Here is a 26,285-nt window from a genome sequence, read left to right as displayed (position 1 = left end):
CCCCGCCCCAGCCTTTTATTCATACACAAAAGAAAGCAGGGGGGGAGGGGTGCAGGGGGCTTCTACGGGGGGGGGGGTCGAGGAGGGGGGACAGATGGGGGGGGGAAATCCCAGCATAAGAGGGGGGGCCCAGGTGGGTGGTGCTGCCCCCCCACCCCCGCGGCAGCCCCCATGTTATTGCCCCCCCTCCCCCCCCCCCATTTCAGGCCCGGCCCCCCCCCCCCGGTGTGGGGCACGGGGGGGGGGGGGGGGTGTCAAACCAGTTCACACGTGGTCCCGGGGGGGTGCGGGGGGGGGGAGTCCCTATGGTGGAAGAGTCCAAAGCCATGGGGCAGGAGGAGGGGGGGGTCTCCCCTCAATGGAGCAGTCTGGGGTGGGGGGGGCTCCCCACACCCCCCCCCGTGGAGGCGCAGTGCCGGGGGGGGGCTTGCTCTCTCCCCGGCCGTGCCCCCCCCCCGCCGGCTCAGTTCTGGGGGGGCGGCGGGGGGGGCGCGGGGGGCATGCCGAAGGGGGGCATGGCAGGCACCCCCATCCCCATCATGGTGACGAAGTTAGAAGGGTCCATGGGGGGGGGGCGGCGGGGGGGGCGGGGGGGCGTACATCATGCCCCCGGAGCCAGGGGGCGGCGGGGGGGGCGGGGGGGCCCCGGGGGGCAGGGGGGGCTGGACCCCGGGGGGCAAAGGCACCATGGAGGGGCTGCCTGGGAGTGGGGGGGCCCCCGTAGAAGCCGCACCCCCCCCCGCCGCACCCCCCCCCCGCCCCCTGCTGCTGCCAGGGCGGGAGGGAGCCGCTGCCAGCGCTCGTGGTGGTCGTCGTATCTGGGGGGGGGGAAAGGGGGGGCTTCGTTAGGCATCCACGCTAATTGCAGGGGGGATACAGCTCCCTCCTGAGTCCTTTGGGGGGGGCCAGAAGGAGCACGACCCACCTCCCCCCCCACCCCGGGGCACAGGTCTATTAATGCTGTGGGTTAATCAGGGGGTGGGGGGTCATTAATGGGGCTGGTTTAATTAAGGGGATGTTTAAGTTAGGGGGATGTTTTAATGAAGGGGTGGGGTGGTTTAATTAGGGGCAGAGAGGAGGTGCACCCCTTCTAATGCAGAGGGAGAGGCCCCCAAAAGGAACAAGCCCACCCCCCCATGGCACAGCCCCACAGCACCGGGTTAATTAAGGGCTTGGCTTAATTAGGGCATGAACTGAAGAACGTGGTTTAGTGCACGGGGGGGGGCACACACACCCCCTCTCCAGCACAGTGGGGGTGTCCCCAAAAAGAACACAACCCACCTCCCCCCCAACCCAGGTTAAAGGGGGGGATGACCCAAACCCCGGCACAAGGTTCCCAAACGCGGGGTGCCCCCCCCTTGCCGTGCCCCCCCCCCGGTGCCCCCCCCCCGTGCCCCCCCCACATTACTCACTTTGCTGCCACGGCAAGGGGGTGCTGCTGCTGCTGGGGGGCGGCGGTGGCTGCTGCTGCCATGGGGGGAGCGGGCCGGAGGGGGGGGGGCGGCTGCCCACCGGGCGGGGGGGGCGGGGGGGGCAGCATACCCAGCGGTGGCGGCATCATACCTGCGAGGGGGAGCGGGTTAGGGGGGGGCTGGGGGAGCCGGGGGGGAGTGGTGGTTTTGGGGGGGGGGGGGCAGCACTCACCTTTTCCCTGGTGCAGGCGATAGACCCCAGAGCCCACCGGCGCATTTCCCAGGTACTGATCTTGAGGGAATGAGAGACCGTCGCCTTAGCGAGGGGGGGGCCACTGCAACCCCTTCACCCCAAACACACACACACACACACACACACACCCCCCCCCGCCCAAAATCATATCCCACCCCCTCCAAACCAACTCGTCACCCCCTCCCTGAAGAACTGCCCCTGTTCTGATCCTGGAATCGGACACCATTGCCCAGGGGGACAAAAACCCTTTTTTACCCCCAACCACCCCCCCCCCAAAATAATCACCCCCAAAGTCATGTGTCCCCCCCAAAAACCCTCCCCGTTCTGACCTTGTGGTGAAGAAAAAACCCTCAGTGAGGGAGGGGTGCCAAACCCCCCTCTTTTTACTCCAGAAGTCCTCCTGCAGCCCCCCCAAATGCCCACCCCCCCTCAAAACCCCCCAGCCCCTCACCTAGAGGCAACGAGACCCTTCACCTCAAACCAAACCTCTGCCAAACCCCCCCTTTTCAGCCCAAAATCCCCCCCCACCCCCCCCCGCCCAGGATTGTCCTTACCCATGTGGTGGGGCCCCGGGTGCCCGGGCGGGTGGGGGCCCTGCCCCATGGGGGGGTGATGGGGCTGCATCCACGGGGGGGGCCCGTTGGGGTTGTGCTGCAGGGGGTGGCCCCCGTGACCCCCCCCCATGCCAGCCATGGGGTGGGGGAAGCTGTGGGGCCCCCCAGGCCCCCCCGGCCCCCCGTGCATCCCGTGGTAGGGCCGATTTTCTGAGGGAGTGGAGTTCATCCAGGGCGGGCGGCTCTGGAAAGAATAGGGTGGGGGGGTTAGGGGGTGCTGCCCCCCCCCCCCAATCCAGGAGGGTGTTTTTGGGGGTGGTGGTGGGGGGTTGTGTCTCACGGGGGGGGGCTGGCTGCTGGCCTGGCTGGCGGCGCGGTGGCTGCTGGAGAGGGGACTGTTGTTGTGGGCTGCGTTGGAGCTGACCGAGACGGGGGCTTCCCCCAGCTCTGCCATCAGTGACAGGTACTCCTTGTCCATCCGCGCCTTGTCCTGCGCCGACTGGGGGTCCCCGGGCCTGGGGGGGGGGGGGGGCGGAATTTGGGGAGGGGGGTGAGTTTGGGGGGGCGGTGGCACCCCCCAAGCGAGGCAGGAGGGGTACCGAGCACAGCACCCCTGCCGCTCGCTCCCCGTCCCTCTCCCAGCTTCAGGGAGGGGGGGGGTGTTTCCCTGCGCGCCCCCCCCAGGGGCACACGGGGGGGTTTGGGGGGACAGCAGGGGATTGGGGGGGCAGGGGGGCTGTCACCTGGCAAACTTGCAGTCGGAAGCGATGTGGCCGGCCCCCCCGCACTTGGTGCAGACGGTGGTGTTGGTGATGCTGCGGGTCTCGGTGCTCTGCCACGGCCGCAGGATCCTGGGGGGGTGATGGTGTTATTTTGGGGGTGCAAGGGGATCATTTTGGGGTGGGGGGGGGTCACCCTGGGGCCTCACTGACCGGTTATCATCCTCCCGCAGCGTCCCGTTGAGACGCGCCAGCTCCCGCAGCTGCATCTTCCGCAGGTCGTTCTGGTCCTCAGGCGTCTCGATGCCTTGCTTCAGGATGTTCCGGATCTAGTTTTGGGGGGAAAATAAGGTAAAAAAGGAACGGCTGAGCTGCCTACCCCCCTGCCCCGGGATCCCCCCGGCCCCCCCTTACCTGCTCCACTGCCTTCTTGACGTTCTCCATGGTGTTGGCAGTGACCAGGGCGTGGAGGGGCTCGTCCTCCCCCGGCAGCATCTGCCCATCCTTGCGGCCCACCTTGCCCTCCTTCACCGAGCCCTTCCCCCGGATCATGATCTTGGCGTTGCACTCCTTCTCGATGTTCTTCAGTGTGTTCCCTCTGGGGGGGCACCCACGCAGGAAAGGGGGGGTCACCCACGTGAGAAAAGGGTTGGGGGGGGGGGGGGGGAGAGACCCCACGACAGGACCCCGTAGGTGGGGAGAGCCCTGGACACACTGGCATCCTGCTATTGTTAAGAGCCCAGCCTCATTAAGAGCTCCACCCCCCCCCCCCCAAAATACTTTAGGAGATGCTGAGGGGGGGCACACCCTGGGCAGTGGGAGGGGAAGGGGGTCACCCACCCGAATTGGGGGGGGTGGGACCCCACGGTCCTGCTGGGACACCCAGACTGGGACCCTACAGGTGGGGGGAGATGGGGACCCAGCAGCACCCCAGCATCACTAGGAGCCTGGCCTCATTAAGCGCCCAGCATCATTAAGCACCTGGCCTCATCAAGAGCCCCCCCTCATTAAGCACCTGGCCTCATCAAGAGCCCCCCCAAGTTTCTGGGGTGACACCAAGGGGAGTGTCACCCACCCAAGATGCTGTGTCCGGCACCCCCCAATTCCCGCAGGAGGGCAGAGCCCTCCAGGCTTCATTAAGCGCCTGGCCTCGTTAGCAGCCCCCCCGGTTTCAGGGTGAGGGCGGGGGGACGACAGACGCACCTGGGGCCGATGAGGAGCCCCACGAAGTTGATCTCGGGGTACTCATCCTGCGGGATCATCACCTTGTCGCTCACCCGCGTCGCCGGCGGCCTGGAAGGGCAAAAATGGAGCGTTAAAACCTCAGAAAGACACAAATCTCCCCCAAAAACGCCGTGTTCCCCCCCCGTTCCCCCTCACTTGTAGTCGGCGGGGGGTTTGAAGTCGGGGTTGAGGGCCACCATCTCGGTGATGAGGTTGTGCCGCTCCTCCTCCAGCTTCTTACGGGTGCGGAACTCCCGGGTGTTGAGGCGCTTCCCCTCGCTGTTGTAGATGGGCTCCGGGGAGGGGGACCTGGGGGGGGCATCGGCACGGGGGGGTCACCTCACCGCCCCCCAAGCCCCCCACAACCCCCGACCTCCCTCTCTGCTACAGCCAGGATGGGGGGCTGCCCCCCCTCCCCACTCCCTTTCCCCAGGGGCGTTAATTCGGGCCCAATTAAGGGCCGGCCGAGCCCCCCCCGTCCCCCAGCCCCAAAACCAGCCGCTTCAGCTCCTTTTTGCCCTTCTCTCCCTCAGTCGGGGCAGCTTGGGCCTTTTTTTTTTTTTTTTCCTTTTCCCCTCGCTTTTTTTTGGCAAAAGTTTGGGTTTTGCCCGTTTCTCCCTTTTTTTGAGGCCTCGTTTTGCCCATTTCTCTGTTTTTTAAGAGGAAAAGCTTCCAGCTTTTTTGGGGGAAGCTTTTGGGTTTTTTTGTTTTGTTTTTTGGCAGCACAGCAGGTAAAGCTACAAACGGAAGAGTTAAGGTCGGTTTAGCAGAGCCATGTTCGGGGTGAGAAAAATCAGAATTATGATTAAAAATCAGAATTAAAAATCAGAATTATCATCGATTAAGAAAAAAAAAGTCACAATTCCTCAAGTTTTGGTTAAGTTATGGACCTTTTTTTCCCCCCCAAAATTGCAAATTTAGGATGAGGCTGCAAGAAGGGAAGAGATTACGCGGATCATCCAAAAAAATACATCCCGGGCGGCAATCGGAAACCTGCACCCGTTTTGGGGTGAGAAAGAAACTTTTCTGGATTAAAACCAGTTGGCGCCACCGTCCTCGCGGCCTAAAGGGAACTGTCGACACGCGAAACGAAAGGTCAGCTAATCACTGCTCGTTAATTATTAATTAATAACAACCCCCCCCTCCCCACCGCCACCACCGCAAGCAGGCGTCCGCCGGTAATTAGCGCTAACGACGCCCCAGCTCATTAACGATGCGCTCGGCCCTGGCGCGCTGCGGAGGAGCAAGTCAGGGTTATTGCGGATTTTCCTGGATTTCCCCCCAAAACCCAAGCGCCGGGTGGCCGATCTCTCCCCGCCCCCCGCCCCACCTCCGGCCCCGGCTCATTAGCGGCGGCGTTAGCCGGCAAAGTCGTTAGGCCCCCCGGCTGCCGCGGGGTGAGGGACCCCCGTTCTGCCCCTTCCGCTGCCCCGCCGCGGAAAAATTGGGCCACAATAGGCGAAAAAGGCGAGGGGAAGGGGGCGGAGCTGGAATTTGACCCCTTTTGGGGAGGAAAATGGCGGAAGTTGCCCTCCCGGAGCCGATTTTAACCAAATTGGGGTGAACTGAGGGAAAAAGGGGGCGAAGCGGCACCGGCGGGAGCCCCCGCCGCGGGCTTGGCGAGAAAAGCCCCGAATCGGGCGCTTTCCCCCCCTCCCCGCCGCGGGCGAAGCCGCCCCAGCGCCCGGCCCCCGTTAAGCTCCCGGAGCTCGTTAAGCCGCTGGGGCTAATTCGTCCGCCGGCGCTACTTAATCCGCCGGCGTCGTCGGGTTAACGAACGCGACCCCTTCCCCTGCGGCGGCCGGAGGGGCGGAACGGCGAGGCCTGGCCCCCCCGCGGCGGCAGGGCCGGGCCTGCTGCGGCGCCGGCGGAAATCCGTTAACGGTAATCATCATCGTAACGACAAGAATGATCAAAACCACAAAAAGCGTCTCAAAGAGCGAGCGGGAAGGCGGAAGGGTTACTGTCAGGGTGAAGGGTCCCAACCTGTCCTCAGGGTTAGGGGGGATGCCCAGGTCTCCCGTGCGCAGTTTGCGAGTCAGGTCTTCGATCTGCAGTTGCACTGGAAGAAACCCGGTTAGGACAGAAAAAAGGGTGGGAAAAAAGACAGAATTACCAAAAAAAGGACATTATTGCCAAAACAACAGACATTCTTACCCAGAAAAGCACATTATTACCATAAAACCAGACATTTCTATCAAGAACAGCACATTATTAGCAAAAAAACCAGGCAGTGTTACCAAAAAAAAACCAGACATTGTTACTAAAAATAGACATTGCTACCCTAAAACCAGACATTGTTACTGAAAAAAAAAAGCCCAGCAATTATTACCAAAAAGAGACATAATCACCATAAACCCAAACATTATTATGAAAAAACACACACAGGTATTTGTTACCGGAGCACCAGACCTCATTACCAATAAAGGCACATTATGACCAAAACCCCACACATTACAATGGAAAGACTAGATCCTATTACCAAAAAAACCAAACATTATTACCCAAAACAGAAGATTATTACTAAAAGGTAAACGTTATCACCTAAAAAAACCACGTTGTGACCAAAACCAGACATTATTACCAAAAAACCACACATTATTACTTTAGAAACACACATGATCACCTAAAAAGGTATGTTATTACCAAAAAAACAGATGTTATTACCCAAAAAAGGAGATGATTATCAAAAAGTCAGGCATTGTTACCCAAAAAAGGAAATTATAGTAAAAAAAAAAAAGAAACGTTATTACCCCCAAAAAGGACATTATTACCTAAAAAAACAAACGTTATTACCTAAAAACCCCAGGTACCCAAAAAAACACATTGTTACCTAAAAAACCAAACATTATCAGCTAAAAATCCAGACGTTCTCACCGAACCCCACCGCCCGCGGCGGGAAGCAGGAGCGCGGCGGCGGCTCCCCCTCCGCTTGCTTCGGCCACGTCTTCATCAGAGAGGGGTTGGTTATTAATTAGGAAGCAAAGCGGTGACGGGGAGGGGGGCCCCCAGCGGCCGCTGCCCCCCCACGCCCCAGGGCCCAAATTGGGCCCCAACCCCCCGTTTTCCGTCCATTCCCGCCCCGGGCGGGGGGGCAGCGGCGGCGGCGGCACTCCTTCAGGGACAATTAAGCGTCACCGAAAGGGAAAGTTGGCCAAAACCTCGCCGGGCTGCGACCTAACACCCCTCCCAGCCCCAAATCTGCCGTTTCTGGCCCCAAAGCGGTGGGGCGCACGTTACCGATGTAGGCGCGCTCCTGCTCGCGGGTGAGGCCAGGCGGGATGACGGTCGGCATTCCCGGGATCACCGTTTTCTGCTCAAGCGAGTCCTGGTTCCAGCGGCTCCGCTTCCGCTTCCGTGGGAAGTCTGGGGGAAAAACGCACCGATTCGGGAAACCCGCTGGGCTCTTCCGCCTGGGGGGGGTGTGCGGCGGAGACAGCCCCCCCCCCCCCCCCTGCCCCGCGGAGGGGCCACAAGATGGCCGTCGGCAAGGGGGGGGTCTGGGGGCCGGGCCCCCAGTAACCCCCCCAGCGTCCCCCTCCTTGCCCCTCGCCCCCCGCAATAACCCCCCAGCCCTGCTTCGCCCCTCACCCCCTAAATTAACCCCTCCAGCCCCTCTTTGCCCTTCACCCCGCCAAATAACCCCCCCAGCCTTGCTTTGCCCCTCACCCGCCGCAATAACGCCCCCCGGCCCCCTCTTTGCCCTCCAATACACACACACCCCCCTCGGGTCGTACCTGACCTCCTGGAGCCCTTATGGCCGCCGGCCGGCCGGCCGGCCGCTTCATTCTGCCCGACACCTCCCGCTCCTGCTCCGGCCCCCCCACCGGGCCCGCTCTCCTCCGGCCGCTGCTGCACCGGGGCGGCGGCCGGCGGCTGCTGCTGCTGCTGCTGGGGGGGGGCGGACGGCTGCTGCTGCTGCTGGGGCGGCTGCGGCTGGGGGGCGGCCGGCGGAGCCGCCGCCGCCGCGGTCTGCGGGGCGGCCGGCGGGTCGTGGCCGGGAGGCGGCGAAGGGAAGCGGTACTGCCCGTAGGGCGCCGAGCCCGGGGCCGGCGGCGGCTGCTGCTGCTGCGGGGCGGCCGGGGCCGCCGGCGGCGGCTGCTGCTGCTGCTGCGGGGCGGCGGCCGCCGCCTGGGGCTGCGGCTGCGGCTGCTGCTGGGCCGACGACGACGGCGGCGGCGGCGGCGGCGGCGGGGGCGGCGGCTGCTGCTGCGGCGGCTGAGGCTGCGGCGGCGGCGGCGGCGGGGGGGGCGGCGGCGGCGGCGGCGGCAGGGCGGCGAAGGGGTAGGCGGCGGCCGCCATCGGGCCTAGCAGGGCGGCCGGGGCCTGGCCGGCGCCTGGAGGGGGCGGCGGCGGCGGGGGCGGCGGCGGCGGGCCGGGGAGGACGAGGCCGGGGGGCGGCGGCAGAGGGAAGCCGGGCTTCCCCGGCGGCGGGGGCGGGTGGAGCTTGCCCAGCGGCGTGGCGTTCGCCCCGGTCGCCATAGAAGCCTCCCCTCGGCCGACCGGCCTTCGCGAACCTTCCACGCCGCCGCCGCCGCGCGCCCGACGCCCGTTGGCCGGCCGGCGCGTCGATCAAAGCGTTCGCGGCCCGCCGTCGGCTGGCGGCGCTGCCCGTCTGCGCGGCGCCGGCGGGGATTGGCTGGCGGAGACGGGGGGCGGGCGGCGGAGGCGGGGCCGGGCGCTGAGGCGGCGGCGGCGGGGATTGGCGGGGAGGGGACGTCGCTCAGGCGCCGCGCGGGGGCGGGGGAGGGGGCGAGCGCGGATTGGGCGGGAGCGGCGGAGGGCGGGCGCGGCGGGGAGGGGGCGGGACGCCGCCATTGGCTGCGCGACGCCCCGCCCCGCGCCCCCGGACGGGGGCGGTGGTAGACCCCGTGCCGGGCGGGCGTGGCGTCGGCGCCACCTCCCCTTTCCTCGGGCGGCCGGCTCGGCGCTTCCCGATTGGCGGACTCCGCCGTCGCGCAGGGGAAGGCGCCGCTTGGATTGGCGGAGGCGGGCTGGAGGGGGCGGGCGCTCTCGCGCGGGGCGCAGCGGGCCGCCAAAACCTCGCCGCGAAGCATCGCGGGAGTTCGCCCCCCACCCCCCGCGCAGGGGATCATGGGAGCCCGCCCCCCAGCCCTCACCCCCCCTGACCCCCCCAAACCCCCCGACCCCCCCCAAATCCCCCCACAGACCCCCCCGAGCCCCACACTTTCTCTCATCTCCACGTTTATTGCCCCCCCCCGCAGCTCATTCCAGTGTAAGACCCCAAATTGGGGGGGGGGCCGCCCCCAAAACTGGGGGGGGGGAACCGCGGCCCCCCCCAAACCCCTGAGGGTGTCGGGGAGGGGGCACAGGCCCTTATTGCGGTTCCGGGGGGGGGGCCCGGTTTCTCAGGAAGAAGGTTAGTTTGGGGGGGTACCCCCAAAACGGGGGAGGTCCCCCAAAATGAGGGGGGGTCCCCAAAATGGGGGGGGTCCCCCCTAAAAGCTGCTCTGGTGGCCGGTGAGGAGGTGGAGGCTAGTGGGGGCCTGGGGGTCCCCCGCGGGGCGGCTCTCCAGGATGATGTCCCTGGGGGGGGGGATGACACACAGGTGGGGAGGGGTCCCCCCGAAATTGGGGGGTCACGCCCCCCCCAGTCATCGTCCCCCCCCCGTACCTGTCGGCCCCCAGGACGCGGAAGATGCGGGACTCATCCATCACCTCCTGTGTCACCTGGGGGGGGGGGTGGGGAGGGTTGGGGGGGGAGGACCCCAAATATGGCCCTGCGCCCCCCAACACCCCCAGCCCAAAACTCAACCCCCTCCCCCAAAATATCACCTCAAAACCCCCAGCCCCAGATCGCTCCCCAAAGCCCCCCAAAACCTCACCCTGAAATCCCCAAACCTCCCCCAGCCCCCCCAAATCCACCCCCAAAAAAACCTAATCCACCCCCAAATCCCCCAGCCCCCCCAATCCACTCCAAAAAACCCAAATCCAGCCCTAAACCCTCAGCCCCCCCAAATCCACCCCAAAAAACCCCATATCCACCCTAAACCCCCCAGCCCCTCCAAATCCACCCCAAAAAAACCCAAATCCATCCCTAAACCCCCTGCCCCCCCAAATCCACCCCAAAACACCCCAAATCCAGCTCTAAACCCCCCCAGCCCCCCAAATCCACCCCTGAAAAAAACCAAATCCATTCCCGAACCCCCTGGCCCCCCCAAATCCACCCCCAAAAAACCCAAATCCATCCCCAAAACCGCTGGCCCCCCAAATCCAGCCCTAAACCCCCTGCCCCCCCCAATCCACCCCAAAAAGACCCAAATCCATCCCCAAAACCCCTGCCCCCCCCAAATCCACCCCCCAAACCCCAAATCCAGCCTTAAATCCCCCAAATCCACCCCAGCCCCCTCAAATCCATCCCTAAACCCCCCCACCCCAAAACCTCACCCCCAGACCCTCAACCGCAACCCCCCCAAGCCCCCCCAGACCCCCCCATACCCCAAATCCCCCCCCACCTGGTTCCCCCGCAGGCTGCGCCCCTGCACCCCGTGTCGGCCGAAGGCCAGGACGCTGTCCTGCAGGCACACTGCGCACCCCAAAACCCCCGGGACCCCCAAATGCCGGCACCCGGTGAGCCCCCAGACCCGCTGGGGGTCAGCTGAACCCCAAAACCCCCCGGCATGAGGCACCCCAACCCCCCCCCCCAGGAAAATGAGTACCCCAAAACCCACCTGGGACAAGGTGACGCCAAAAACCCCCAGGATGGGGCACCCCGACCCCCCCCCAGGACAATGGGCACCCCAAAACGCCCGGGGCCCCCAAATGCCGGCACCGGGTGAGCCCCCAGACCCACCTGGGACAAGGTGACCCCAAAAGCCCCCAGGATGGGGCACCCCCCCCCAGGAGAATGGGCACCCCAAGACCTGCCTGGGATGGGGGTGACCTCAAAACCCTCCAGGATGGGGGGACCCCAAAACCCACCCTGGAAGAGCTGAACTCCAAAACCCACCTGGGATAGGGGGGACCCCAAAACCCCCGGGGATGGGGCACCCCAACCCCTCCCCAGGACCAGGGGGATCCCCAAAACCCACCCAGGAAGAGATGAACCCCAACCCCCCCCAGGATGGGGACACCCTAACCCCCCCTCCCGGGACAGAGGTGACCCCAAAACTCCCCCCGGGACCAGGGGGACCCCAAAACCCACCCAGGAAGGGGATGACCCCCCCAACCCCCCCCTCACCGAGGGTCTCCACCGGGAAGTCGAAGGTCAGCTGGGGGTCCAGGGCAGGGTGGGGGGTGCCCCCCCAGATCCACCACCCGCACACAGCCTGGGGGGGGGGGGTGTGTCAGTACTGGGGACCCCCCCAGGCACCCCAACCCCCCCTCAGGTACCCCAAAACACCCCCAGCACCCCCAAACCCCCCCTGAGCACCCCAACCCCCCCAGCATCCCAAAAACCACACAGCACCCCAACCCCCCCAGCACCACAAACCCCCCCCAACACCCCAAAACCCCCCCAGCACCCCAAAACCGGGGGGGCTCACGCTCGAAGCAGACCAGGACGGTGTCTCGGTCCACCTGGGTGAGGTGAGTGGCGGCGCGGCCGGGGGGGGCTGTGGAAAAAGGGGGGGCCCTGTCACGGGGGGGGGTATCCCCTGAAAATGCTTTGCCCCCCCCGGACCCCAAAATCCCCCCCTGACTCCAAGTGTTCCCCCCCCAAATCCCTCCTGGACCCCAAAATCCCACCCCAACTCCAAATCTTCCCCCCCCAGACCCCCAAATCCCCCCCCGACTCCAGATCTTCCCAGACCCCAAAATCCCCCCCGGACCACCAAATCCCCCCCAGACTGTCAAATCCCCCCCCAACTCCAAATCTTCCCCCCCCAGACCCCCAAATCCCCCCCCGACTCCAGATCTTCCCAGACCCCAAAATCCCCCCCAGGACCCCCAAATCCCCCCCAGACTGTCAAATCCCCCCCCAACTCCAAATCTTCATCCCCCCAGACCCCCAAATCCCCCCCAGACTGTCAAATCCCCCCCCAACTCCAAACCTTCACCCCCCCCAGACCCCCAAATCCCCCCCAAACCTCAAACCCCCGACCCCCAAATCCCCCCAACCCCAAAATCCCCCCCCCAATTCCAAATCTTCCCTCCCCCCGGACCTTACCCCCCCCGACCCCCAAATCCCCGCCCCCAGCCCCCCATTACCCAGGGGGATTTCGGGGGGTCCCCCCATCCCCAGCAGCTGGAAGTGGAGGCGGCTCCGGGGGGGTCCGAGCTCGGTGCCCCCCCCGCAGGTTTGGGGGTCGGTGGCCCCCAGGCAGATCTGGGGGTACGCCTCCCCCGGCACCACCAGCAGCTCAAACAGCCCCGGGGGGGGGGACAGGGGCACGGCCACGCGCTGGGGGGGGGCAGACAAGGTGGGGGGGGTGTCAGGGCACAGCCCCCCAGCTGTGTTCCTCCCCCCAGCCCCCCCCGAACCCCCAAAATCACCTTGAGGAGCCCGAAGCGGCGGAGGGGGGGGCACCAGCGCAGCAGCAGGAGGGCGGTGGGGAGGGCAGCAGCCAGGAAGGTGCTGTCCCCCTGGGGGTCCCTGACTGGGGGGGGGGGGGGTCAGGAGGACCCCCACCCCAAAACTGACCCCCCCCGGCTGCCACGGACCCCCCAAAACTGACCCGACCCCCCCCAGCACCTGCCACGGACCCCCCCCATATCCACACCCCCCCCCCAGGGTCCCTGCCCTAGCACCCCCATACCTGGGGGCACCCCCCCCCAGCCTGGGGACCCCCATATCCGCACCCCCATACCCTGGGGGCCCCCCCCACGACCACCCCCCAGCCTGAGGATTCCCCCCCCCAATACCTGCACCCCACACCCTGGGGGCCCCTCCATAACCACCCCCCCAGCCTGGGGACCCCCCCCAATACTTGCACCCCATAACCTGGGACCCCCCCATATCTGCACCCCACAATCTGGGGTCCTCCCCACACCTGCACCCCACACCCTGGGCCCCCCCCATATCCACCCCCCCTGGGCCCCCCCTTTTTCCGTCGCCCCCCCCTTACCCACACGGCAGCACAGGCAGCCCTTGGTGTGGGGCACCTTGGAGGAGAGGGGGCCCCGTCTGGCGGGGCGGGGGGGGTCACTGGGGGGGGCCAGCCCCATGGCAGGGGGGAGGGGTCGTCACTGGGGGGGGCAGCCCCATGGCGGGGGGGGGGGGGCGGTTTGGGGGGGTCGTTACCGGGGGAGGAGGCGGGAGAGGGGCTCCGGGCGCCGGCGTCGCTGGAACAGCCCGGGCAGGTCGTGGGAGAGGAGCTGGGGGGGCTTCCCTGGGGGGGGGGGGGCAAGGGACCCTGGTTGCCCCACGGCACCCCACGGCCCAGCCCCACGGCGAGCCTGAACCCCCAACAACCCCCTCAGCCCCCCAACTCCTCAGCCCCATAACACCCTAGCCCCCCCCCCCAGCCCCCCAACATCCCGGACCCCCATATCCCAGCCCCACAGGGACCCCAGACCCCCAACACCCCCCCAGACCCCCAATCCCTCAGCCCCCAACTCCCCAGCCCCCCAACAGCCCCCCAAGACCCGCTCCCACATCACCCCAGACCCCCCCCAGGCCCCCAACCCCCCCCCAGACCCCCAACACCCCGGACCCCCATATCCCAGCCCCACAAGGACCCCAGACCCCTAACACCCCCTCCAGCCCCCCAACTCCCCAGCCCCCTACCACCCCCCCAGCCCCCCAACAGCCCCCCAAGACCCACCCCCACATCACCCCAGACCCCCCACCAGCCCCCCAAAACCCCCCCAGCCCCCCAAGGCAGACCCCCCCCCACCTGCCAGCGAGAGCAGGACATCGCTGATGCAGTAGAGCCAGGCGCAGCGGTGGGGCAGGAGCTGGCGGAGGGGGGGGCACAGGTTTGGGGGGGGGTCCCCTCCCCAGGGGGGTGTCATCCCCCCCCACCGCCACCGCCCCCCCCGCAGCCCCCCACCTTCTCCAGCGTGTCCTCGTGCAGCTCGTGCAGGTTGAGGGTGTAGACCCCCTCCTCCGCCCCCACCAGCAGGTACTGATCTGGGGGGGGGGGGAGATTTGGGGGGGGTCAGTGGGGGGGTTGGGGGGGTGTGGGGGGGAGCGCCCCCGATGCCTGCGTCCCCCCTACCTCGTGTTTCGGGGTGCACCCAGGTGAGGGCGGAGTTGATTTTCAGGGGGCAGCCGTTAAAGACCTTGGAGAAGCAGGCGCCCATCTGGGGGGGACACACACACACGGTCAGCCCCCCCCTCAATCCCTGACACTCCCCCCCAGACCCCTGATGCCCCCCAAAAAAAACCCTAAATACCCCCAAAGCCCTGACTCTCCCCAAACCCCTGAGCTCCCCAAAACCCTGAGCCCCCCAAAATCTGACCCCCCACACCCCCAAAGACCCTGACACCCCCCCCCAAAAATACCTGCCCCCCCACTCACGTGGACTTTGGGGGTTGGGGGGAGCCCGTGGCAGTGGGGTCTCTGCAAGGGGGGGTGGTCGTCAGTCCCCCCCACGCACACACTGGGGGCCCCCCCACCATTCTGGGGGGACCCAGGCGTCCGGGGGGGGGCACGGAGGGGGGGGCACCCACCTCTGGCTCGACGCTGGCCCAGCCCAGGGGCAGCGGCGAATCGGGGGGGCTGGGGGGGGACCCCTCCGGGGGGGGGGAGCTCGGGGGGGTCCCCTCGGGAGGGTCCGGCTCCCAACCCCCCCACTCCCAGAGGGATGATTGGGGGGGCGGGGGGGGATCCGGGGGGTCCGGGGGGACCTGGGGGGGGCAGAGAGGAGTGAGGGGAGGGGCAGCACCCCAATATGGGGGGATGGGTCCTGGGGGGGGGGGAGCACCTACCTGTGGGGCTGCGGGGCGGATGGTCAGGCTCCTGGGGGGGGGACGGGGGGTCAGGGGTGCAGGGGGGGCCCCAGGCCTCCGGGGGGGGACGGGACCCAGGCATCCGGACCCCCCCCCCGGGGTAACCCAGCCATCCAGCCCCCCCCCCTCACCGCTCCTCCAGGGCATCCTCCACCGACTGCAGGAGGCTCCTGGGGGGGGAGATGGGGGTCAGCCCCACGGCGGGGGGGGGGGGAGATGGGCGTCAGCCCCACGGCAGGGGGGGACCCCGACCTTGCCCCCCCCCCATCACTTACTCTTCCTCTCCCAGCAAGGTCCAGTCGTCATCCTCATCCTCGCTCTGCTGGGGGGGGGGCAGATGTGGGGCGCAGCCCCATAGCCCCCCCGTGTCCCCCCAAGCTGCCCCCCAGCAGCCTCCCAGACGAACGTGCCCCCCCCCAGCCACCCCAGGGCTGCCCCACACCCCCCCCAGCTGCCCCCCAGATGAACGTGCCCCCCCCCCAGCTGCCCCACGGCCCCCCCCGCCGCCCCCGAGCCCCTCACCCCGCCACCGGGCGCCGTCTCCTTCCGCAGGGGGGGCTCGAACTTCACCTGATGGACTGGGGGGGATCGAAGGGGCCGTTAATGGGGGGGGCCCGTGGACCCAGGAATCCGGGGAGGGGCTGGGGGGGGTCAGGGGGGTCTGGGGGCCCCATGCCCCCCCCTCACAGGGGCTCTCCGAGGGGCCGTGGTCGTCCTGCGACCGGATTCTGTCCGGGAAAAAGTCGTCATCCTGCGACACCGAGGGGGGGGGGAGATGGGGGGGTGTCAGGGGCCGTGGGGCACCCCTGACCCCCCCAAAGCCTCCCCGGGAACCCCAAAACCTCCCTGGGAACCCTCAGACACCCCCCCCGGAACCCCAACCCCCCAAAAAACCTCCCTGGGAACCCCCAGACCCCTCCTGGAACCCCAAAACTTCCCCAAGATACCCCAAAACCTCCCTGGGACCCTCAAACCCCTCTGGGAACCCCAAAACTTCCCCAACCCCCCCAAAACCTCCCTGGGACCCCCCCAAATCTCCCCAAGATCCCCCCAAACCACCCTAGGACACCCCAACCCCCTCGGTGCCCCCCCCAAACCCGCACCCAGAGACCCCAAAGCTCCCAAGGGACCCCCAAAACCCCCCAGACCCGCTCCCAGGGCCCCCAGTCCCCCCCCAACATTTTTGGGGTGTCACCTGGGGGTCCCCATCATCTGGGTGGGGGGACCCCCCCCTGGGGCTCTGGGCCTGATCCAGCAGCTGGAGGCCGAGGTGCTGCGGGAGGGGCTGGGCGGTGAAGGGGTGCTGGGGGGGAGGGACACGGGGGGGTGTCAGGGGGGTCCCCAAAACCCCCCCGTGCCCCCCCAAACCCCCTGTGCCCCCACCCTCCCCCTCACCTGCAGCAGCTTGGCGGCTGTGGGGCGTTTTTTGGGGTTCTTGGTCAGCGCCAGTTTGAGGAACTGGTGGAAACTGGGAGACCTGGAGGGGGGATGTGGTGGTGTTATGGGGAGGGGTCCTGCACCCCAAATACCCCCTCATCCCACCCCCTGCACCCCAAATTTCCTCCCCACACCCCAAATGTCCCCTGTATCCCAACCCCCTGCACCCCGAATAGTCACTGTAGCCCCCTGCACCCCAAACATGCCCCCCTGCACCCCAAATATCCTCCCTGCACCCCACGCCCCCGGATCCCACCCCCTGCACCCCAAATATCTCCTTACGCCACCCCCCCGCACCCCAAGCCCCCCCCCCCCCCAAAACCCACCACAGACTCTTCTCCTTTAACTTGGGGGGCTGGAAGCTGCTCTTGGCCATCAGCATCAGCGCCCTGGGGGGGGACAACGACGACAGGGGGGTCGGGGGGGGTCCCGGGGGGGATTTTGGGGGGGGTCGGGGGTCCCCCCTCACCTCATGGGGTGCAGGTCGAAGAGGGGGGGCTGCAGCTCGGCCAGCTCGATGGCGGTGATGCCGAGGGCCCAGACGTCGCAGCGATGGTCGTAGCCCCCCGTCTTCTCCACCGCCGCCACCTCGGGGGCCATCCTGGGGGGGGCGGGGGGTGCAGGGGGGACCCAGGCGACCGGGACCCCCAACTGCCCCCCCCCCGGCCCATGGGACCCCCCCACCTTACCAGTAAGGGGTCCCGATGAAGGATCGGCGCTTGGCCACCGATGTCAGCTCCGCCGACACCCCGAAATCCGCTGTGGGGGGGGTGTGAGGGGTTGGGGACCCAGGTGTACCCCGGGGGGGGACACCCGGGTGTCCGGGAGACCCCCGTAATATTTGGGGGGACACACACACCCCCCTGCACATCCGTAGGGTGACGAACCCAGTTTGACGTCCCCACCGTGGGTCAGGAGGATGTTGGCGCCCTGCGGGAGAAGGGGCAGTGTCGGGGGGGGGGTTCGGGGGCACCGTGGGGTGCTGTGGAGTGCCGTGGGGTGCTATAGGGTGCCATGGGGTGCCGTGGAGTGCCGTGGGGTGCTATGGGGTGCCGTGGAGTGCCGTGGGGTGCCGTGGGGTGCCGTAGAGTGCCGTGGGGTGCTATAGGGTGCCATGGGGTGCCGTGGAGTGCCGTGGGGTTCTATGGGGTGCCGTGGGGTGCTGTGGAGTGCCGTGGGGTGCTATGGGGTGCCATGGGGTGCCGTGGAGTGCCGTGGGGTGCTATGGGGTGCCGTGGAGTGCCGTGGGGTGCCGTGGGGTGCCGTAGAGTGCCGTGGGGTGCTATAGGGTGCCATGGGATGCTATAGGGTGCTGTGGGGTGCCGTGGAGTGCTATAGGGTGCCGTGGGGTGCTATGGGGTGCCGTGGGGTGCTGTGGGGTGCCATGGGGTGCCGTGGAGTGCTATAGGGTGCCGTGGGGTGCTATGGGGTGCCGTGGAGTGCCGTGGGGTGCTATAGGGTGCCATGGGATGCTATAGGGTGCTGTGGGGTGCCGTGGAGTGCTATAGGGTGCCGTGGGGTGCTATGGGGTGCCATGGGGTGCCGTGGAGTGCCGTGGGGTGCTATAGGGTGCCGTGGGGTGCCGTGGAGTGCCGTGGGGTGCCGTGGGGTGCTATAGGGCGCCGTGGGGCGCGTCTCACCTTGACATCCCGGTGCATCCTGCCCTGGGTGTGGAGATGCTGCAGCCCCTGGGGGGGGGGGCGAGATGTGAGTGGGGGTCCCCCCGCCCCCCCAGCGGGGGACCCAGGCGTCGGGGGGGGGGACACACAACACACGGGCCCCCACCCACCCACCTGCAGGGTCTCTCGGCAGACGAAGGCGATCTGCGCCTCAGCCAGGGGGCCGGTGGCTGCGGACAGATGGATGGACGGGGGGGCTGGGGGAACCACCCCTCCCCCCACCAGTGCTCCCAGTACCCCCCTCCCCAGTGCCCCCCCCCCCCAAACTTCCGCCCCGGAACCGGCTCTGGGCGCAAACAGGAAAACCTCGTTACAACACCCTGCATGTGTGTGTGTCCCCCCCACGCCCACCGAGGCCCACGGGTGGGGTTGGGGGGCCCCACGAGTGGGGGGGGGCCCCCCCCCCACCCCCCAGGGCCCCCCCAGGGCCCCCCCAGCACCCACCGAGGTAGATCTCCTGCAGGGACCCCCCCCCGCAGTACTCCATGCAGATCCAGAGCCGGTCATTCCTGGGGGGGAGTGGGGAGGGGGGGGCGAGGGTTAATGGGGTCGGGGGGTCGGGGGTGGGTTTTTGGGGGGGGGACACCCCCAAAGCGCCCCCCCCTCACCTGAGGTAACTCCCGAAATAGGCCACGACGTTGGGGTGCCGGCACTGCCGCAGCGTCGACACCTCCTGCTGCGCCCCGCTGCCGTCCTCCCCTGGGACCGGGGGGGGGGGGGTCAGGGCGGGGGGGGGCACCCCCCACCCCCAAAATCGGGGGGACCCCCCCACCCCCCCTCGGGGGGGCGTCTGGAGGTACCTGGGTCCAGTTGGATGATCTTGATGGCGGCCAGTTCCCCCGTCCCCGTGTCCCGGGCCTGTGATGGGGTGGGGGGGACGACGACATGAAACCCCCCAAAATTCAGTGCCCCCCCCAATAGGGCAGCCCTGCTGGACCCCAATTCCCCCCCCCCCGGCACCCAAGACCCCCCCCAATTCCCCCCACTGTCCCGTCCCATCCCCAGTCCCCCCCCCAACTTCCCGGTGCCCCCCCCACCTTGTAGACCTCTCCGTAGCTGCCCCCCCCCAGCCGCTGCACCAGCTCGTAGCGGAGCCGGGGGTCGAGTCGCGACATCTCGGGGGGGTCCATGGGTGGGGGGGGGCACAGGACCCGGCCCGGCCCCCCCAAACCCGGGTGTCCCCGTCCGTGTCTGTGTGTGTGTCCCCCCCCCCGGGACCGCCCCGCCCGGCGGGACCGCCCCCCCCCACCCCAAAAAAGGAGACAGCGGGGAAAAACAGCGGCAGTTTATTGGTTGATGGGGGGGGGACATGGGACACCCACTGCACCCCTAACCTGCCTGTACCCCAAATCCTCCACGCCAGCACATGCGGGGGGGGCCCTAGTACCCCCCAACCCCCCCACTCCCTGTTTTCTCCCCCAAATCCCCCCCCAGGCTCCCCGTTGTACCCCAAAATCCCCCCCCAGCCCTTCCTAGAGTCCGTTGTGCCCCAATCCCCCCCCCGTACCCCAAATCCTCCACCCCCACACACCTGGGGGGGCATTATCACACCCCAATCTCCCCTCTACTCCCCATTTCCCCCCTCAGACACCCCCCCTGCACCCCAAACCCCCCTCCGCTCCCTGTTCCCCCCCCAGGCGCCCCATTGCACCCCAAATTCCCCCCTGCAGCCCACCCTAGAGCCCCTGTCACACCCCAATCCCTCTCTACTCTCTGTTTCCCTCCCCCCAGGAGCCCCCCCACACCCCAATCCCCCCTCTGCACCCCATTTTCCCCCCTGCAGCCCCCCTAGAGTCCTTATTGCACCCCAATACCCCCCACAGCCCACCCTAGAGCCCCTATCGCACCCCAATCCCCCCTCTGCACCCCATTTTTCCCCCCTGCAGCCCCCCTAGAGTCCTTATTGCACCCCGATACCCCCCACAGCCCACCCTAGAGCCCCTATCGCACCCCAATTCCCCCCTGCAGCCCCCCAGAGTCCTTACTGCACCCCAATTCCCCCCTGCAGCCCACCCTAGAGCCCCCTTGCACCCCAAGCCCCCTTCTGCTCCCCATTTTTCCCCCCTGCAGCCCACCCTAGAGCCCCTATCGCACCCCAATTCCCCCCTGCAGCCCCCCAGAGTCCTTACTGCACCCCAATTCCCCCCTGCAGCCCCCCCAGAGTCCTTGTTGCACCCCAATACCCCCCACAGCCCACCCCAGAGTCCTTACTGTACCCCAATCCCCCCCACAGCCCACCCTCGAGCCCCTATCACACCCCAATCCCCCCTCTGCTCCCCATTTTTCCCCCCCGCAGCCCCCCCTAGAGTCCTTACTGCACCCCAATCCCCCTCCGCAGCGAACCCTCGAGCCCCCCCCCACCCCCCAATCCCCCCCCCCCCAGGCTCAGAGCCCCTTGCGGGGTCTCTTGAGGAAGGCGAGGGTGTAGTCGCTGGGAGCCGCCTTCTGCTTCTTGAGCTGCACCTGGGACTGGGCCGTCAGCTGGAGCTTGATGGCGCTGGAGTTGATTTTGGGGGCGCGCAGCAGGTCCTTCATCCCCTTCATCTTCTCGCTCTGGAAAACCAGCACCGGACCCCCCGGCGCTGGGGGGGGGGGAGGCGCGGGGGGGGGCGGCGGCGGAGGGGGCACGGTGGCAGTGGCGGCGGCGGCGGGGGGCTCCTCGGGGCGCGGGCCGGAGGGCCGGCGGCGGTCGGGGGGTTTTTTGGGGAGGGGGGGTTCTTCGGGTTTGGATTCGCGGCGGGGGCCCCGGCGCCGGCCTTCCCGGGGGTCTTCGCTGCCGGCGTCCTCGTCCTCGGGGGGGTCGGCGTCCCGCGACACCAGCGTCACCTTCTGACGGACCTGGGGGGGGGACGGGCAGGGGTCAGCACAGAGACCCCATGGGTGACATCATCGGGGACCCCGAGGAGAATGCGGGGGACCCCGGGGGGGGGGGGGGGAAAACAGACACAAAGGCAGTCTGGGGGAGCCTGGAGCCCCCCCCCGAGTTATTGGGGAGCCCAGGGACCCCCCCAGAAAGGTTACAGGGACCCCAAGGACAATGGGGGGGACACACAGGGGGTCTGGGGGGAGCCTGGAGCCCCCCCCAAGGTTATTGAGGAGCCCAGAGACCCCCAGAAAGGTTATTAGGGACCCCAAGGACAATGGGGGGACACAAAGGGGGTCTGGGGGAGCCTGAAGACCCCCCCCCGAGGTTATTCAGAACCCCAGGGAGAATATGGGGGACCCCCAGAAAAGTTATCAGGGACCCCAAGGACAACAGGGGGACCCCAGGGGACACACACACACGCAAAGGGGGTCTGGGGGAGCCCGGAGCCCCTCCCGAGTTATTGGGGAGCCCAGGGACCCCCAGAAAAGTTATCAGGGACCCCAAGGACAATGGGAGGGGCCACACGGAGGGTTTTGGGGACCCCAGAGCCCCCCCCCCCCCAACCTCACCTGCCCCTCAGGAGCATCTGGGGGAAGCGACAGCCGCACCGTGGGGCTGCTCCATCCTCCCCCCGACACCCCCGGGAGCCCCCAACACCCTGGGGAGCCCCCCCAGCCCCCCCACCTGCCCGTCGAAGCGGCCGAGGGACTGGACGAGGAAGGTGGCCCAGCCGACGTGCAGGACGGGCGTGGGGCTGCCCTCCTCCCACTTGCAGATGCCGTCGTAGAAGCGCAGGAGGTGGGCGAAGCACTCGGGGTCCTGCAGCGCCGAGACCCCCCCCCCGGGGCTCGGGGACGCCTGCAGGGGGACACCCCCCCCCGTCAGGCTGCACCCCAAAACGCGGTGGGCTGTCACGACGGATGCCCCCCAGAGTGGGTGGGGGGCCGTCTGCTGGCGGGGGACCCCCGGGTGCGGCCCCCTCATATGTGGGACAGCCGTTTGGACACCCCAAAATGCGGCCCCCCAAGTGCAGATTCCCTACATGAGGCACCCCCAAATGTGGGGCGCCCCTTTGGATCCCCCCCAAATGCAGCCCCCCCCCCTCGTAGGACACCCCCAAACGCAGCCTCCCCACATGTGGGGCAGCCCCCCATATCCGGGGCACCCCCCAAATGCAGACTCCCTCTGTGGGGCACCCCACAGCAGAGACATTCCCCCCCCATCCCCCAAACAGGAGCTCCCCCCTTTGTGGGATGCCCCAAATGGGGACTCCCGGATGCAGGGCACCCCAGATGGGGACCCCCCAAACGTGGGGCACCCCAAAATCCCACCCCCCACAGGTGGGAGCCCCCCCCCCATCCCCCAAAAATGCAGCACCCCACGGCAGGGACACCCCCGCCGACACAAGGCAAACCCTCACACCCATGGGGTACCCCGCACCCAGGGACCCCCCCCCACCCCACGCGGCGTCCCCCCAATTCGGGGCTCCCCCCCCCCACCTCGGCACCGTCACCCTCCCCAGGGGGCTCAGCAGCGTTGGCCGCCTCCTTCAGCAGGTTGGGGATGACGTCGTTGGCCACGTCAAAGAACTCCTTGTAGATCTCCTCGTCCTCCCGGCAGTAGTTGTAGCTGTGGGGCAGACACAGGGGGGCAGCTGGGGGGCTGCCCCACAACTACAGAGGGATACGGACCCCCAAGAGGGCTGGGGACCCCCAGCCCCGCCATCGCCCCCCAACTCACTCCTGGATGACGGTGGCGGTGTCGGCCCAGGCCTCCAGCGCTTCCTTCACGTTCTTGTTGCGGCAGTGGTAGCCGGCCAGGTACATGTAGGGGTAGATGTGCTCGTTGTTGTAGTAGGTCCGTGCCGAGAGGATGCCCTGGGGAGGGGGGGGCGCCGGGGGGGTCAGCCCCACACCCTGCCCCACGGCGCCCGGCCACCCCGGCCCCACGGCTCACCTTGTGGTAGATGGTGAGGGGGTCGGGTCTCCCCGGGGTGGGCTCCAGCTCCTCCAGGTCAGCCAGGTTGCCCAGAGCCATGGGGTATCTGTGGGGAAGGTTGGGGGGCAGCCCCACGGTGGGTTGGGGGGCAGCCCCACGGTGGGATCGGAGAGGGGGGGAGGCTCTCACCTCTCCAGGTGCCCCAAGTCGTAGAGCAGCCAGAGCAGACGCTGCAAGGGAAGAGAAAGAAGCCGGGGGGGTGCCCCACGGCCAGCCCCACGGCTGCCCCCCCCCCGCCCCACGGCCAGCCCCACGGCCACCCCACCTGCTGGAGCTGCAGCAGCTCGAGGCTGTCGGTGTGCAGGTCGATGGAGGGGTTGATGGCGCAGACCATGAAGGCCACCTCCATGTGCCGCGTGCAGCGCAGGTACGAGCCCTTCAGGTACAGCCAGCTCTGGTGGGGGGGGGGGAGAACACGACAGGGGACACGCGATGACACGGGGGGACGCAGAGGGGACACGCCGTGACGTGGGGGAGACATCTGTCCCGTGTGTGTGTCCCCCATCCCCACTGAGGTACCCACTCAGCCACGCCGGCATTGACGGTCTGTCCCCACCGGTCCTCATTGTCCCCGGCTGCCCGTGTGTGTCCCCCCCCCGGGCCCCCCCATTCCCATCCTTGTCCCTCTGGGTCCCCCCCAGACCCCCCATCCCTCTGGCTCTCCCCTCTCCCCATCCCTGTACCCTCAATTACCCCCCATCCCCATCCTTGTCCCCCTGTGTCCTCCCTGTCCCCCTGGTCACCCCCCTGGGTATCCCCCTGTCCCGTCCCCCCCCCCCACCGCCACCCACCCTCTCGGCCACGCCGGCGTTGACCGTCTGTCCCCGCCGGTCCTCGTTGCCCTTGCCGTGCCAGGTGACCTCGGCCGTCTGCTCGCCGCCGGGGCCGAAGGCCACCCAGGCGTGATCCTCCGAGAGGGCCAGGTGGACGTCGGGCAGCCCCAGGGCCTGGCAGGCCCCCACCACCGCGAAGGCCACCCCCGAGCTGTCCAGCTTCGTCCCTGGGGTGGGGGTGGGGGGGCAGAGGGATGCAGGGCCAGGTTAGGGGTGGGGGGGGTCGCCCGCCCCACAGGTCCTCCTCGCCGCCGCCTCCCCTCCCGGGCGCCGTGGGGGCTCTGCTCGCAGCCCCGCTGTGGAGCCCTGCGGTGGGTGGCCCCCCCCCCCGGGTGCTGTGGGGCAACCCCCAAAGTGACCCCAGGCCCCATGGGGCAACCCGCAGCCCCCCTAGTTGCCATGGGGCAGCCCCCAAAGGGACCCCAAGCCCTGTAGGGCACCCCACAGACCCCATACTGGTTATGGGACAGACCATAAAGTGACCCTAAAATCACAGCAGGACAGCCCCCAGCCCCCTTATCAGTTACGGGGCAGACCCCAAAGCGACCCCAAGCCCCGTGGGTTACCCCACAGACTCCATACTGGTTACGGGGCAGACCCCAAAGCAACCCCAAGCCCTGCGGGGCAGCCCACAGCCCCCCCAGTTGCCATGGGGCAGACCCCAGCATGACCCCAAGCCCATGGGACACCCCATGGACCCCATACTGGTTATGGGGCAGACCCTAAAGTGACCCTAAAATCACAGCAGGGCAGCCCCCAGCCCCCTTATCAGTTACACGGCAGACCCCAAAGCAACCCCAAGCCCTGTGGGGCACCCCACAGACTCCATACTGGTTATAGGGCAGCCCCCAAAGTGATCCCAAGCCCCTATGGGGCAGCCCCCAAAGTGACCCCAAGCCCCTATGGGGCAGCCCACGAACCCCATAGTGGTTATGGGACAGACCCCAGCATGACCCCAACCACTGCGGGGCACCCCCCAGCCCCCTTATCAGTTACGGGGCAGCCTCCAGCGCGACCCCCAGCCCCGTGGGGCAGCCCCCTAGCCCCCATACCGGTGATGAAGCTGAAGAGGGACTGGATGTGGGCCCGATCCTTGAAGTAGGAGCGGCTGAGGCTGTTCCAGATGACGTCGGAGACTTTCTTCACCAGGTCGCGGGAGGAGAAGCCGTCGGGCCGGGGGTAGAGGGAGAGATCCACGGCCCCCCGGATCTGGGCGGTGAAGCGGGCGTAGAGGGCGGCCACGATGGAGAGCTCGGCCACCGGGAAGTAGGCGAGGGTGTGGGGCTCGGGGCCCGGCCGGGCCTCGAAGCTGATGCCGGGGACGTTGGTGGGGAGGACGCGGTTGACGGCCAGGAAATGCTCGACGAAGCCCAGCACCAGCGAGAGCAGCACCAGGTCAGGCTCCGGCTGCCGCAGCTCGGCCTCGAAGAGCCGCACCACCGCGCCCACCGAGCGCAGGGGGAAGAGGGCCTTCTGCCAGGCCTTCAGCCCCATGGCGGCGCCTGGAGGGGGGCACGGGGGGGTTAGGGGAGGGGGCACAGGGCTGGGGGGGGGGGGGGGGGGCTGTACGGGGTCAGGGAGGGGCTGGGGGACAGGGGTTTGGGGGGCTGTATGGAGTCAGGGAGGGGGGATATGGGGTCAGGGAGGGGCTGGGGGTGGGGGACAGGGGTTTGGGGGGGCTATATGGGGTCAGGGAGCGGAACAGGGAGTCGGGGAGGGGGGATATGGGGTCGGGGAGGGGCTGGGGGACAGGGGTTTGGGGGGGCTGTATGGGGTCGGGGAGGGAGGATATGGGGTCAGGGAGGGGCTGGGGTGGACAACGGGGGGACACAGGGCTGGGGGGGCTGTACGGGGTCAGGGAGGGGGACAGGGGGTCGGGGAGGAGCTGGGGGTGGGGGACAGGGGTTTGGGGGGGCTGTATGGGGTCAGGGAGGGGGACAGGGGGTCGGGGTTGGGGGACAGGGCAGTGGGGGGCTGTATGGGGTCAGAGAGGGGATTAGGGGGTCGGGGAGGCCCCCCCACGGGGCTGGGGGGGGGGGTCAGGGGAGCCACGCCCCCCCCCTTTGTCCCCCCAAAGCCCCCGGCCCCAAGACTCAACCCACAGCCCACCCCCTCCCCGGCTCTCAGGGCCCCCCCCCGTCCCCCCGGGAACCCCCGCCGGCCCTCAAGGCCCCCCCCGGCCCCTCGCCCCCCGCAGGTCCCGCTGCCCCCCGCGGGTCCCCCCGGCCCCGCAGCCCCCCAGAGCCCCCCCCGGCCCCGGCCCCACGGTTCCCGGACCTCTCGGACCCCCCCGGGACCCTCGGGGACCCCCCCGGACCCTCCCCTCGCCCCTCACCGTGGCCGCCGCCGCCGCGGGCAGCGCGGGGCACGACGGGAGTGGGCGGGGCCTCCGCGCGGGGCACGACGGGAGTTGTAGTCCGGACACCGCGGGGGCTGCCGGGATCGTGGGGGTGTC

At 68.1% G+C, this 26,285-nt stretch overlaps 3 protein-coding genes across 3 annotated transcripts; all 3 read right to left on the bottom strand.

Annotated features, from left to right (window-relative positions):
• Positions 1 to 420: 420 nt before the first annotated feature.
• Positions 421 to 8,720, bottom strand: SF1 (splicing factor 1). The gene is given in 16 exon segments (XM_069809475.1): positions 421 to 577; positions 579 to 755; positions 757 to 818; positions 1,413 to 1,501; positions 1,503 to 1,563; positions 1,645 to 1,704; positions 2,220 to 2,463; positions 2,560 to 2,734; positions 2,963 to 3,070; positions 3,152 to 3,267; positions 3,353 to 3,536; positions 4,142 to 4,231; positions 4,319 to 4,471; positions 6,149 to 6,224; positions 7,403 to 7,528; positions 7,900 to 8,720. Coding segments are annotated over 16 exon segments (2,580 nt in total). The 5' UTR covers positions 8,645 to 8,720; the 3' UTR covers positions 421 to 463.
• A 636-nt stretch (positions 8,721 to 9,356) lies between these two features.
• MAP4K2 (mitogen-activated protein kinase kinase kinase kinase 2) lies at positions 9,357 to 19,318 on the bottom strand. The gene is given in 32 exon segments (XM_069809473.1): positions 9,357 to 9,709; positions 9,798 to 9,853; positions 10,639 to 10,709; positions 11,364 to 11,412; positions 11,414 to 11,451; positions 11,668 to 11,736; positions 12,332 to 12,524; positions 12,617 to 12,720; positions 13,189 to 13,247; positions 13,365 to 13,452; positions 13,960 to 14,020; positions 14,116 to 14,195; positions 14,284 to 14,368; positions 14,587 to 14,628; positions 14,739 to 14,915; positions 14,997 to 15,027; positions 15,149 to 15,187; positions 15,293 to 15,339; positions 15,540 to 15,595; positions 15,705 to 15,768; positions 16,213 to 16,320; positions 16,413 to 16,494; positions 16,781 to 16,843; positions 16,924 to 17,055; positions 17,144 to 17,213; positions 17,342 to 17,384; positions 18,095 to 18,142; positions 18,248 to 18,303; positions 18,578 to 18,642; positions 18,742 to 18,832; positions 18,934 to 18,991; positions 19,171 to 19,318. Coding segments are annotated over 32 exon segments (2,406 nt in total). The 5' UTR covers positions 19,264 to 19,318; the 3' UTR covers positions 9,357 to 9,621.
• Positions 19,319 to 20,484: 1,166 nt separating this feature from the next.
• On the bottom strand, positions 20,485 to 26,223 carry MEN1 (menin 1). The gene is made up of 10 exons (XM_069809472.1): positions 26,166 to 26,223; positions 24,883 to 25,332; positions 23,789 to 23,997; positions 23,263 to 23,391; positions 23,127 to 23,167; positions 22,956 to 23,043; positions 22,740 to 22,876; positions 22,499 to 22,628; positions 21,684 to 21,857; positions 20,485 to 20,971 (listed from the first exon to the last, which is right to left on the bottom strand). The coding sequence occupies exons 2-10, from the start codon at positions 25,322 to 25,324 to the stop codon at positions 20,519 to 20,521; spliced, it is 1,803 nt and encodes a 600-aa protein (XP_069665573.1). The 5' UTR covers positions 25,325 to 25,332; positions 26,166 to 26,223; the 3' UTR covers positions 20,485 to 20,518.
• Between the last annotated feature and the right edge of the window lie 62 nt (positions 26,224 to 26,285).

Source organism: Haliaeetus albicilla, chromosome 22 (assembly GCF_947461875.1).
Source record: "Haliaeetus albicilla chromosome 22, bHalAlb1.1, whole genome shotgun sequence".
Taxonomy (NCBI): domain Eukaryota; kingdom Metazoa; phylum Chordata; class Aves; order Accipitriformes; family Accipitridae; genus Haliaeetus; species Haliaeetus albicilla.
The sequence above is the reverse complement of the archived record's forward strand: the minus strand, read 5'-3'. Positions and strand labels throughout refer to the sequence as shown.